This window comes from Microtus pennsylvanicus, chromosome 13 (genome assembly GCF_037038515.1).
Source record: "Microtus pennsylvanicus isolate mMicPen1 chromosome 13, mMicPen1.hap1, whole genome shotgun sequence".
In the NCBI taxonomy this organism is placed as follows: domain Eukaryota; kingdom Metazoa; phylum Chordata; class Mammalia; order Rodentia; family Cricetidae; genus Microtus; species Microtus pennsylvanicus.
The window spans coordinates 38,639,508-38,651,798 of record NC_134591.1 but is presented as its reverse complement, the minus strand read 5'-3'; the positions used below and the strand labels follow the sequence as shown (position 1 = coordinate 38,651,798).

Below are 12,291 nucleotides of genomic sequence, written 5' to 3'. Positions count from 1 at the left end.
GCTTTTTAACTATTATGTTGCAATTAGGGTCTTTGAACCCAAAAATGCCCATCCATCTGAAATTCAAATTTAAGTATGCAGTATTTTAATTGGATACTCTGAAGGAGAGGACTGTTTGTAACCATCTCTAGTCTTCCTACTGTAAGATGTTCTGTTCAGTCATGGTTTAGGGAAGAATGGTGCTGCTCACCCATCTGCTCTGTGCCTCTGGGTGGGTCTCTGCCCTGACTGGAGCACAAGACAGGGTCCTCCAATCTCTCTTGATCTCCCTTTGCCTTCCAAAGCTCCCTCAACAGACTCTGTGTCCTGTTACCTCAACATCTTTTCAACACCTGAGAACACCTTATTCTTTTAGGAACATGTTTTGTGTCTCTTCATCTCCGGGCAGAAGGGTTTTCTTGGGTTCACAGCTGTATCACCCTCTGCAACTAGAAGAAGGACCAATCTAAGCTTAATAATAAATAATAAAACTTAAATAATTAAAGAATACGGTTAGTGCTGTAAATGAACATAGAAAAGAAATTAAACGTGGGTTACGATGAACAAAGAGGTTTCCAGGAGGTTACACTGATGCCACAAAGCAATGGTTTGCAGAGAGTGGGAACTGAATTATCGGAAGAAGCTGAGGATAATTTTCAAATTTATGTGACTTTTTCCCTCACCTCTTCTTACTGGGTCTTGAGAAGTTTGTTGGAGGAGGCAATGCTGCGGAGAGTCAAAACGCTCCTCAGAGGATTCTGCTAGGACCTTCCCTACCACCTACCACAGAGGATGGATGAGATCTGATAAGGGGTGAAACATGAAGAAATGACATTATCCTTACAGAGTGATGTGAGATTAGCAGAACTGAAGAAAAAGGGTGCTAGGTTTCAGGGGATGTAAGCACAGAGACAGACTCAGCTCCTGGGAAAATGGAGATCACAGGGAAGACTTTCCGAAGAAAATAAAACAATGAAGATGGGAACTCTACACTATGGCTTATGTGCGGCCAGGAAAGGATGCTATACCAAACACAGTCTGATTTTCATCCATGTTTTTTTGGCACTCAGTCTCAGATCATTTGTAAAAGTACATAACTGTAGCAGAAAGTTTTTTTCTAAAAGTTGGCATAATCTCTGTAGTGAGCATTCCTTGCTAAGATGTATGGTGTCTTAAGATTCTGTCGTTGCAGAATGGCTTTGCTGACATATTGGACAAAGTCATTTCATTTGAGTGAGCTAATTCATATCATAATTATGATCTTGTAAATATTAATTCCTAAACACTCATGAGGGGTTATCATGCTTAAACATCAGATGAAATGATGGACACAATTTTCACATGATTTGTGAGTGCTAGACCTGGCTTCCCATCTGCCATATTTACTGTGTTCCCGCTAATACACGATTCAGATAGCATACACTGGTGTGGTTGCACGGCCTTAAACTGGTTCCAAATAGGAAAAGAGTTATAAATAGCCACACTGGCAAGTCCCAACGTCTTCCTGAAAGTGATATCGGACAGTGAGTGATGGTCTTATGTGAGATCTGGTTCCCAGCAATAGCACCGGACACATGAGTAGACCTGGTGTCAAAGCTTATGTTCCCCAGTGACTCCAAAATATCTGCTCCTACCTTTTCCCACTAAGTTACACAAATAGCAAGCAAACTCCATCCTTGCCAGTCAAAGGCCCTGCTTCTGGGAATGAGCTCATATCTTAGGCAAATGACCCGCATTTGGTGTTCAGCCAGCCTCCTCTTGGATAGGGGAATGTTTTGGAAGTTTGGTCAGTGGAACATTTTAGTTAGATCAAAATGCAATTTCTGGAGGTCTCCAGTATGGGACTGTAACCATGCTAAACAACGTGTTGAAAATGTCAAAATTACTGAGAGATCCTAAGTGTTCTTATTATACAAAATAGGTAAGAACATGGAGTATATGATAATTCTCCTGGCTTAATCATTATATACATAGAAAACCATGTTGTATATCAAAATACATACCATTTTGATTTGTTCACCACACCTTAATAAAGCTGGGAGTTGGATGGGGAAGGAGCTTTCAATCCCATGTTATGAATGGGAAATTCTTCCATGGTTGTAGGTAATTACAAGCATTTACTTAAAAATATTTTATCCATACCCCACTGTGGTGGATGTTGGGGTTACCCAGGTGAAAAAGTAGCAGCTTGAGGCTTGAGACCGACTTAAATAGTAAGCAGTCTCGGTGCCTCCATGGGGCTTGTTCCAACCAAGACAACTGAACTAGAGTAGTAACAGCGGTGGTGGCAATCTTTGCGTGGCATGGAAGCCCATAGGATGCCATCTGTAACAAAGCCTTGGCTCCTCTTAAGGGAAGTGATTGCCACGTGAGAAACTGAAGGAGATGAGCAGGTAATGATGCTGGAGGACAGGAGCCACAAGCAGAGCAGGCGAGAAGGCTCTGAGCGAGTGGAGCTCCAGAGGTCCTGTTGAGGCTGAGGAGCCAGGTCTTACCAAAACGTTTTCTAGTAGATGCTAATCACCCTCCGGTGTGTTGCACAGGTGTGTTGCACAAGAAAGCAAGGCCTCTGGCTTTTATTCTGCTTTCTGGATTGCCAAACTCTGGCCAGTCGCTTCACCTTTTGAAATATTGCATTTCTCGTGGGGCAAACAACTCTAAGAATCTACCGGCGGGGCTTTGTAGGGGCTCAGTGAAAGGATGCGTGTGTGGGAAAGTGCTCTGTAACCTCCTAAATGCAAGGGGATTATTTTGCTAATTCTGGCCACCGCCCAGGGCACTCCCTATTTCCATTCCCCGTTGCCTGACCAGATTTACTCAGCTAATGCAAGTTAATTTTAATATCATCTGCTGACAGTAAATCAAAAGATGATCAAAAGCGGTACAACCAGTTTTGAGATTCTCCCTGGCCGTATAACACAGTCTATGCTGGATGGCTTTGCAACAGATAACAGTAAGGTGACCAATGGGGGAACTTAGCCAACTGGGAGATCTCTTAGTAGTTCTATTTTATTTGACAAAGGGGGAAACAGGTGCAGGGAGGGTCTCATGAGCTGACCCAGCTAGGGAGCAATGCTGGTTATAGGTTTACCATGCATTCCAAAATCTACTAAATTGAATGGGCCAGTTCAGCTTTCAGGTCTTTCTCAAGCCTTCCAGAAACCAAAAGGGACAGTGTAGCACAGGTTGGAAGTCATTAGCCTCTCTCTTTCTACCTTACTGTTTAACTGGGTAATGAAAAACTCTGGGTTACTGCTAATCACTGCTGCCCTGACAATAGATTGGCTGAGGAGTAAACTCCAAGGTTCTGAAGAAGGTTTTCTCATTGTAAAAGTCCAGTGACCATGGTCTACGCATTACTCCAATCACAAACTAAAGCAAGGCCAGTAGCAATCCTGCAGGGAAAGGATCCTCATAACGCACATGGGTGGAACTCCCAAACCTTCCATTTTGGAAGAGAGTTGAATCATAGCATGGGTAAGAAAAGCTAAAGGGTGGATTTATGGTTTAATTATGACATGAAGTGCTCTCATGTCATCATTATTACTCTATTATATCAAATTTATGTGGTTGCCAAAACTTGTTTCTCTTGGGCTGAGGATGTAGCACAATGGTAGGATGTCTGTTTAGTGCGCAGAAGACCCAAGGTTGACTTCATGACATCCCAGAAAGGAAAGAAGGAAAAAAAGAAGGAAGGAAAAAAGTGAAGGAGGGAGAGACAGGCAAGAAAGAGGAAGGAAGAAAGAAAGGGAGGTAAGGAGGAAGGAAGCAAGAAAGAAAAGGAGAAAAGAAAGTCCTCATCCTCTTGCATTTCTTAAAATTAAGGTCAGGTACCTTTTTACTTAACTAAAATAAAAACCAAACACTGACCCCACAGTAAGAAGACTATGAATTATACTCTAACTTGAGCCACTGCTCACTATATCGAGGGTCTTGGCAAGACTCTAAGCCCCTCTGGGCTTCAGCTTCTAGGGAATCTGGTGCAGAGAAATCATATCAGTCCTCTTTGTGAATCCCACGATCACATGGAACAGGAATGACAAAATTGAAAATGCTTGAAGATTATAATCTGTGACTCCCTTGACTATGGTCAACTACCGTGACTCTAGCCTTATCCTCCTATGAGCTGGAACTCATCAAAAGAGAAGGGATCTTAACATAGTAGGGGAAAAGTTCCTTAAATTATTAAACATTATCAACTGACATCAAAAATCTGCCTATCTTGTACTAGTAGACTTGTGAATTTCACATCTGTGTGAAATCTGGATTTATTTGTAGTTTATATTATGGTCTATGAATATACAAATATGTATGAGTATCTCAGCCAGCCACACCCCATGTATAAACACAAGTGCATGTACATATACATACATGATTTCATCTCTCTTCCTCTCTTTGCTAAATAGGGAGAAAAATAAAGGCTCTTTGCAGTTAATTGCCTGATATTCAGAGAGCACCCATTTATGATCATTGTTTGTCAACAATGCTTGTCCGGGGACCCAACAATGCTTGTCTGGGGACCTTAAGAAGAAGAGTTAAAAGAACTGGAAGATAAACCATCAACAAGGAGACATTTGGCTTCTGGAAATAGACTGTGTGACCAGCAGCGGCTCTCTAACCCAGCCAGGGCAGAAAGAAAGACTTCCCTGGTGTAGAATCAGCATCTTAGCATAGCTCAGCTCCTCTGGGAAATCATAGACAGCTAATACACGGCATACAGGCCTTGAATATACACAGTTCATCTTTGAAATCACAGCTACTCAGACTGTTGTTACCTACAAACATTAGCTAAATGCATAAATAGGAGAGTGGCTAGGACAGGGAAGCATTCTGAACCAGCAGTCGGATGGGGAAACATTCTGAACCAGCAGTCGAGCCAATCCAGTTCATGCTCTATTTTTAGTTACACAGCAGCCACTCCAAACTGTTCTCCCAGGCAGGTGGAAAGAGAAGCTGGACAAAGACTCTCTCTGGCCAGTCCCTGAGTGGGGAGATGGTGTGTTGTACTCTCTTTCTCTTCCAACACAGTCTTCAGTTCCTTGGTGGGCAAGTAGAAGGGAGTCCAGTCAGCATGGTCTTCGGGCTGCATGCCAGAATGCAAGCTGCCTGCTAGCAGATCCCAGCACTAAGTTGGCATTGTTCACTTCGGTGCTCAATGTCTCTTTTAGAAAAACTTGGGTTAAAATAAAAAGAGAGAAGGAAAATCTATAGAAAACAAATTCATTTAAGGGAACCATTTTGCTATCCCCTCTACTTTTTATGTGATTAACTTGTCAACCTTGAAAATCTCTCAGGGCTAAAGAAGGCCAATGTAGGAAGAACACTCGAGAGAAAAATATTCTCTGTTTGTGTTTATGTTGTGTAGCAAATGTTCTCAACATACATTTATCTGAGGTTTTATTTTCACTTGGCAAACAAATTTACTTAGTGTTTTAATAAAGTTCTTCTGCAATGGCTGCTAGGAACCCAGCAGTCTCTACTTCACAGGCTGAGGAGGCAGTCTTTCATGGCCTGCAGATAACCCATTCTGAGTAGAAACTGGGGAGGGCATCTCAGATCCCACTGTACAGAACATGCCCCCTTCGTTTTCCAGGGAAGTTCATAAAGTACAAATTTAAGGCAAATTTCTTTTACTCCAGGTAAGAAAATAATATAAAGAGATGTCTGTAAGCTGACAAAATTAAAAAAGCTCACAATTCTTAATGAGCCACAGGTTATCTGAAACTAAACAACTGCTGGAAATGGGAAGGGCCCAGAATGAAACCTTGGGATATAAACATCCCCCAACAAAATGGGAAAAGGATCAAGGATGCTAGGGAACAATGGGGCTAGCACAAGATCCAGGAACACCACTAAATTCAGTCATTTTCTCCAAGATGTTGAACCAAACTCTGTGTCTAGTCAAGATAGTGCACAAAGATGTCCTAACGGATAAAAAATAAGCAATAGCTGAAATGACAGAATTAATACTAAACATCCAACAGATCAGAAAGCTCCTTAGAGGAAGGCAAATGCTGCTGCCACACCTGGCGTGTTGGTTTTAAGAGTCCCATTCAGGCGGAAGCCTCACTTCTGTCCCCCGAAGTTGCACACAATGCATGTATATATAAAAAAAAAACCCTACATAAGAATTGGTAAGATGCCCACATGAGTAAGAACTGTTATGAATAAGACCTACCAAAATAAACCATTCATTGATCCAACAGGCATGCGCCAGCCGCTCTTATAGAAACAAATCAAAACCACAAGGGATCTTGTCCTTACGGAGTATGCAAGTCATTGATCAATGTTCATATACTCTCGACAACAGCAAGGGAAGGTTGCTATCCTGATGGGGTGTCTGGGGTTTTATATAACAACTTACCTAAGGTCACAGAACTTGTAACTGGTAAAAACGGAATTCGAATCCAATTCTGTATATTTCCAAAGTCTGAGCACTTAACTCCTTGGCTGACTCTCTCCTGTTAGCCATAGCAACAGCAGATTCTAATGAGGGCCAGCATGCCAACTGCCCTGCAGTCTTTCCAAATGGAGGCATGCTCTGTTGTTTGTGCTAAAAAGACTGCACTGAACCAAGAGCTCACCCCACTGCATACCAAGTGCCCACCAACTGGAGTCTAAATTTATCTAAAATGTGTTAATCAGATATGTATTAAGCTAACTTAGACTATTTCATAGTGACATAAAATATGACACAGATTTGCCTTCAAGAACCCTCCCTGGCAAGAAAAGCATGCAAGTGTATTATATTGAATCATAGCACAATTAGGCATTCAAAGGTAAATCCAGGATGGCACGGAGAGGGCTGCAAACACTCACAGGATCCCAGAGGAGAAGATGCTGGCTCCTGAGTAGAATCTCAAGCAGCTAGAATTAAAGAAGAAAGAGGAAGTGGAGTGGGAAAGCACTGACGTGCTCTGGGGAGAGAGGATGACGTGCAGGAAAGTGAGAGACAGCTTGGTGTTTGAGGAATTGAAGTATTTTAGCAGAAAGGAGAGGTGTTTGTACCATGCTTTGTTGGTGTGTCTGTGTAGAAGGGACTTGGGACAGGACGGACACTGGACAATGTACTGAGTTGTCATCTCTGTAGCCATGTAAAACAGGGGAGAGGATGAGGCAATAGAACCAAATAGAAATGCCAGATGTCACATGTGTGGCAAGGCTTAAGTAGGTTTCCCAGAACACGTGGACATGTGGGAACTGAGTCTTGATGTCATTCATGCTTAAAAAGAAGAATGAAAACCTCTGGTCTACTCTGCACTCTGTTTGGGGAGAGTGCAGAGCCTTTGGGATACCTACCGTCCAACTAGTCCTTCAGGAGACAGAAGCTCCCAGGACCAAAGCAGTCTGCCTTTCTTAATCATTTTCCTTATTTCAGTCCATGAGCTATTTGAACTCTCAGCTGGTTCTACAGATACAATCTAGTATCAAGGATATATATTTCTGATAAGACACAGATATTTCCACTTTAAGGAACTGATGAGAAAATATAGACACAAAGTGAAGTTGTAAGTAATTCCAAGAAAGTCTGAAACCTGTTGAAAGTTCTCGGACTCAGTGATGTTTTCCAGCAAGTGAGTCACCCAGGAGCAGAGCCAAGGCCTGAGTCACACAGCAAACCCTGCACATCACCTTTGTCCTCTGTTCCTTCACGGGGCTTCCCCTAGAAATTCCTTTTGGAATTATTCCTTATTTTCTCCCCTAATTTAGCCTGTCTCCTGCCAGGTTCTCCATTCTTTGATTTTTCCTTTACTATATTTCATTTTGGTTTTTTCCTCTTCTTCTGTCTGATGACCCAAAATTCACAAAAATGTAGACAAAATACAAAGAAAATATACGTAAAACGTGGATTTGAAAAGAATTTAAGATTTATTTTTATGTGCATACTACTGACCCATTTTTAAAGTACAGGGGACAAAGAGAAAATTGATGAAAATGGCTTAATGAATATTTTTTTAACAAAATTATCTGACTAATTTGGACTCTAAAGATGAAGGAGACTCAGAGAAACAAATACAAAATTCACTTTGGGCCTAAGCAAATTAGGTTTTATGGCCACTGTCAGGAGAGTGCCCAAAAAAGTGATGTCTAGTTGGTCAGCACACACACCCATCTAGGAATAAACATCAGAGATTGACTCTAAAATTGACTATTTCCCAACTCAACTGATCTATCTTCTTTAAAAATTAGTTCTTCTAATTCTCTTCTGTAAGGTACAAACACAGACCCCATTGGGTGGAGCCATTACTGAACCAGAGACTTTTTGAAGCTGATAAAAAATTTGAGAGGATATTTGGTTTAGAGTTCTCAAGCTGATGACTGGAAACAGCCCACCTGGCTACCTTGAAGAATTAGTTGGCATCTTGGTTGAAATGTTCATACTAAGAGGATTTTGTTAAATTATACTTTCTTTGGTTTCTTTCATGTTTCAGACTTTTAAAAAATATATCAGAGTTTTATTAAGTTGCCTACAGAACTTGAACATCATTGTTGTGTTCCAAATCCCCATGGCATAGGCCAGGAGAATGGTCCAGAGATGGTGAATGGTTTTGGCCCAAGAGTGTCTCCATCAACCTGATGCACTATGTGTAATGTATGTAATAGTACTCAGTAAATCTTAAATCCAATCACCTTTAAAATGGCCATGAAGGAAAAGAGTGAGGGAAAAAGTTGAAGGCAAGGAAGACCCCACTGAGCTAGTCTTATAGCCCATGTTTGCAGGGGAGGGGCATCTCCAGGGGTACTTCAGACCTTGGCTTCTCTTCCTGTCCTTTCAGATGCTCTTCCAAGACCTCTAGAGCAGGTTATTGCTGCATGGCAAGATGTCTGTGTCAGCAGGCAGAGTGAAAACACAGAGGATTTGTTCAAAGTCCCATGTGTTCTTCCCTCCTTCCCCATCTGACCTCAAGAACCCCAGAAAGGTAATTTTGTGAAGCTCTGGTGTGTAAATGAGAAAACCTGAATCATTGTATGTCACAACAGAAACCACTAAGCCAAATGCCACAGACCAGATTACCACGTCATTCTCAAATAGGTTGTTATGGCAGGCCTGGGCATCGGGGGTCACCAGAATCTGTAGCCGAAGTTGCTTTCAGCTCACCCTCAAGGCAAGCTCTGGCTTTCTGCAAACAGCAGTACATAAAGTCATTTAGAACTTACCCCAGGTTCACTGAACTTAATATGGGACAGAAAAGCAATAGAAATACTTATACTCCTTTTCCCATGAGGGAGAGGTAGAGTGCTTTGGGTGGTTTAAGGTACTGACCATATCTGTAGGACAGAGGAAGGGGGGTAAGTGAGAGGATTATCTGAGCCAGTGGACTCTCAAAACTGAGAAAAGAGTACATGAGAAATGGCACAAGTTTTTAAATTATGTCTTTTTATTGATCTTAGTGATCAGAGTTCCAGAATGTTCTTTAACTTTCCAGCTCATTCCATTCAGTAACAGTAGATAACAAGGAATGACCAGCTGCCATCTAGCATGTGCTCTGTGTTCTTGGTTCTATCTTTTTTTTTTTTTAACAGTAACTACATTTTCAGATGGTAAGTGGTGAAGCTGTGATTAATATCCATGGTCAACGGCCTACAAATAATGGCTTGCCTTCCAAGGGGCCTAAGTATATGTGACCTTGGACCAAGTTACTTAACTTCCTTCTATCACATTTCTTTTATGTTAAAACTGGGGCCAGAAATAGCCTGCCTAAGCGTTTGTTAGACGTGAACTCATAAAGTGCTGCTCATGGATGGTCACAGCTAAGTACTCAATCAGCTACTGGTTTCCATTAGTATTGCAGGCACAGCCGGGTCCACTGGAAGATTTCCTTATCGTCGTCTTCATATGATAGGTCAGGAAGAGCATTGCATGATCAAAGGCATATACTCAGTGGTTCTGAAGCACTCATTTACAGAAGAATCAAGCAGCGTTATTTCAAAGTGCGGATTCCCCAGTCCTTGCACAGAAACTCAAACCTCATCTTCAGTCCTAGTGAGCACTATTGGACTCTGATTATGCATGGAAATGGAGGGCTTCCATACGAGCCTTCGTTTACAGACAACCTCTTAGGCCACATCACCCGACTGTGACTTGTTGCCAAAAATTTACCATCGGGAGAGCCACAGCTGACCTAGGTGGATCAGATACCTTGACAGTGAGTGCGACTCTTCCGACTGACCTCAGTTATCAGGAATTTGTTGTAAAGATCAAATTTCAATTTGAAATTACACGGTAGGAAAAGATCAGGTTGTGGCTTGTCCCCAGAGCCCCTGCTGCTTAGCGTGGGCTACGTCACCTGTGTCAGCACATTTGACTTGAGGGGGAAATTTTCCCAGCACAGGTCACCGGGCTCACACAAAAACAACAAACCGCAAGCTTTCCACTTTACCAGGCTCTCAAAAGAAGGAAATATGGGAAAAAAAAAATCCACTAATCCTCCAACCACCTCCAATGAATTAATCTCTTATTTAGAGAACATGGGAAAAGAGAACCCGGTTTTAATAGGGCTGGAGATGACAACGAGAGCTTTCCGGAGTACGTTTTGTAGAATGGCAGCACTTCATGATAACATGAAGAAATGAAGAACAGCTTGAGCTGGCAAGGATGCTTCTTGCTGAAAGAGCCTGAATCCTGGAGCCTGCTTTCTACTCTTGCCTTCCCCACTTGCACAGCTTTTTAGCTCTAGGAAAATATTTAATCTCTCTAAAGTTCAGTCTTCTTATCTGTGAAGAGAAGATTCCAAGGAAACCAAGCTCACTTGTTGTTTTAAATGTCAACGGAGATGCTGTCCAGGAAAATGCTCAGCTCAGCTCCTCACACAAGCACACATTCAGGAGACATTAGCTGCTGCTATCAGAACATATAGAAGCATTTCGCATCAAGTAGAGATTCTAATTCCTCCACATCCACGAAATCTTGGCCTTGCAGAATGAAGGTAGTAAATACTTGGTGGCGAAAGGACCCTTGCTACTAAGAGAAGCCTGGCAAGGTTGACCAGATGGTGTCTAGCCTAGACTTCCTGTAGGAATAAAATTCAAAAGCATTCAGTCTATTGTTAGCATCCTCTGGCTGGTTCTGTAGCTCTACATATTTCTTTCATGTATGTTACAGTTTTGCCTGCTGAACAGTGTGTGTGTGTGTGTGTGTGTGTGTGTGTGTAGTATGTTTTGTGGAAGGTTCCCTGTAGCTAAGCCTACAAAGCAGCTCTATGAATATACACTAAGGGCAGGAATGACAGTGTACTCCATCATTACTCCTGGCATTGGAAACAGCCCACACCTTCAAACAGCACCAATCAAGTCAGTCCACCGAAGTGTGATTGCTGAATCCAGAGTAAATCCCTTGTATTTGGGGTTGAATTCATCTTATTTTTCTTATTTAAGATCACAAATGGACTCTCAACTCTGCCTGGAAGACTCATTATTCCAATGCTTCTCCTAAGTCTTTGTTTTCCCCCAATAGAATTTAATATACCCGTTAAAGTATGAGTAATAAAATTTGTAGATGCTTCATGTTCTTCCAATTTTTTTTCTGTGTATTGACTACTGATTGGCTTTAATACACTCTGAACTGCTTATGGTGGCCTAAAGGCCCTACGTGATGTGTCTGTGCTCATTTGCCATCAACTCCTTTTGTACTGGATGGCACACTCCATTCCACACCAGCCGTCCTTCTCACCTATGCCATCCTCAAGGCTCTAGACATTGCTCTTCGTGCTTCCTTCTTAGCCACCTGTCATCTGTTAAAGTCACTTCCTCAGAGACCCTTCTCCATTCCCTTATATGGACTCTTTCACCTCCTCCTGTCCTCTCCTGCTTCACCCTCTAAATGTCTTTCAAAGCACTCAATAAAATCACATGATCTTGCTTATACTGTTTACCCTGCTTGGTTCAAATAAAGATCCTTTCTACTCAGTTACCAATGATTCACAAAATGCCCTGAATCTCTGCTAATACTTTACAAATGAAATGGGTTGTTAAATCAGTAACTCTTCAGTGTTCATCTAGCTGATGTAGCAATAAGAGGGGCGGGGCTGCATCCCCAGCACCCCAGCCGCCTGGCTAGCTCATACCCCGAAATAATTACATGGACACTGTATTCTTTTAATCACTGCTTGGCCCATTTCTATCTAGCCTCTTCTAGGCTAACTCTCGCACCTGGACTAGCCCATTTCTTATCATCTGTGTAGCACCGGTCTTACCGGGAAGATTCTAGCCTACGTCCATCCTGGGTCGGAGCTTCATCGCGTGCATCTTCCCGGGAGCGGGGAGCATGGCATCTCTCTGAGGCGTCTGCTCCTGAGAGGAGAGCTGTGGAGT

At 42.3% G+C, this 12,291-nt stretch overlaps 1 protein-coding gene across 5 annotated transcripts in view; it reads right to left on the bottom strand.

Moving 5' to 3' along the window:
• Pde4b (phosphodiesterase 4B) overlaps window positions 1-12,291 on the bottom strand; it is a 526,974-nt gene that overhangs the window by 68,034 nt on the left and 446,649 nt on the right. Inside the window, exon 8 of one of the 5 annotated variants that reach the window (XM_075946592.1) lies at window positions 9,433-10,991. The exons of the other annotated variants lie outside the window; for them this stretch is intronic. Within the exon in view, the coding sequence (XP_075802707.1) occupies window positions 10,978-10,991 (14 nt within the window). The 3' untranslated portion in view covers window positions 9,433-10,977. Of the gene's footprint in view, window positions 1-9,432; window positions 10,992-12,291 lie in introns of those variants that run through there. 5 annotated transcript variants of the gene reach the window in all.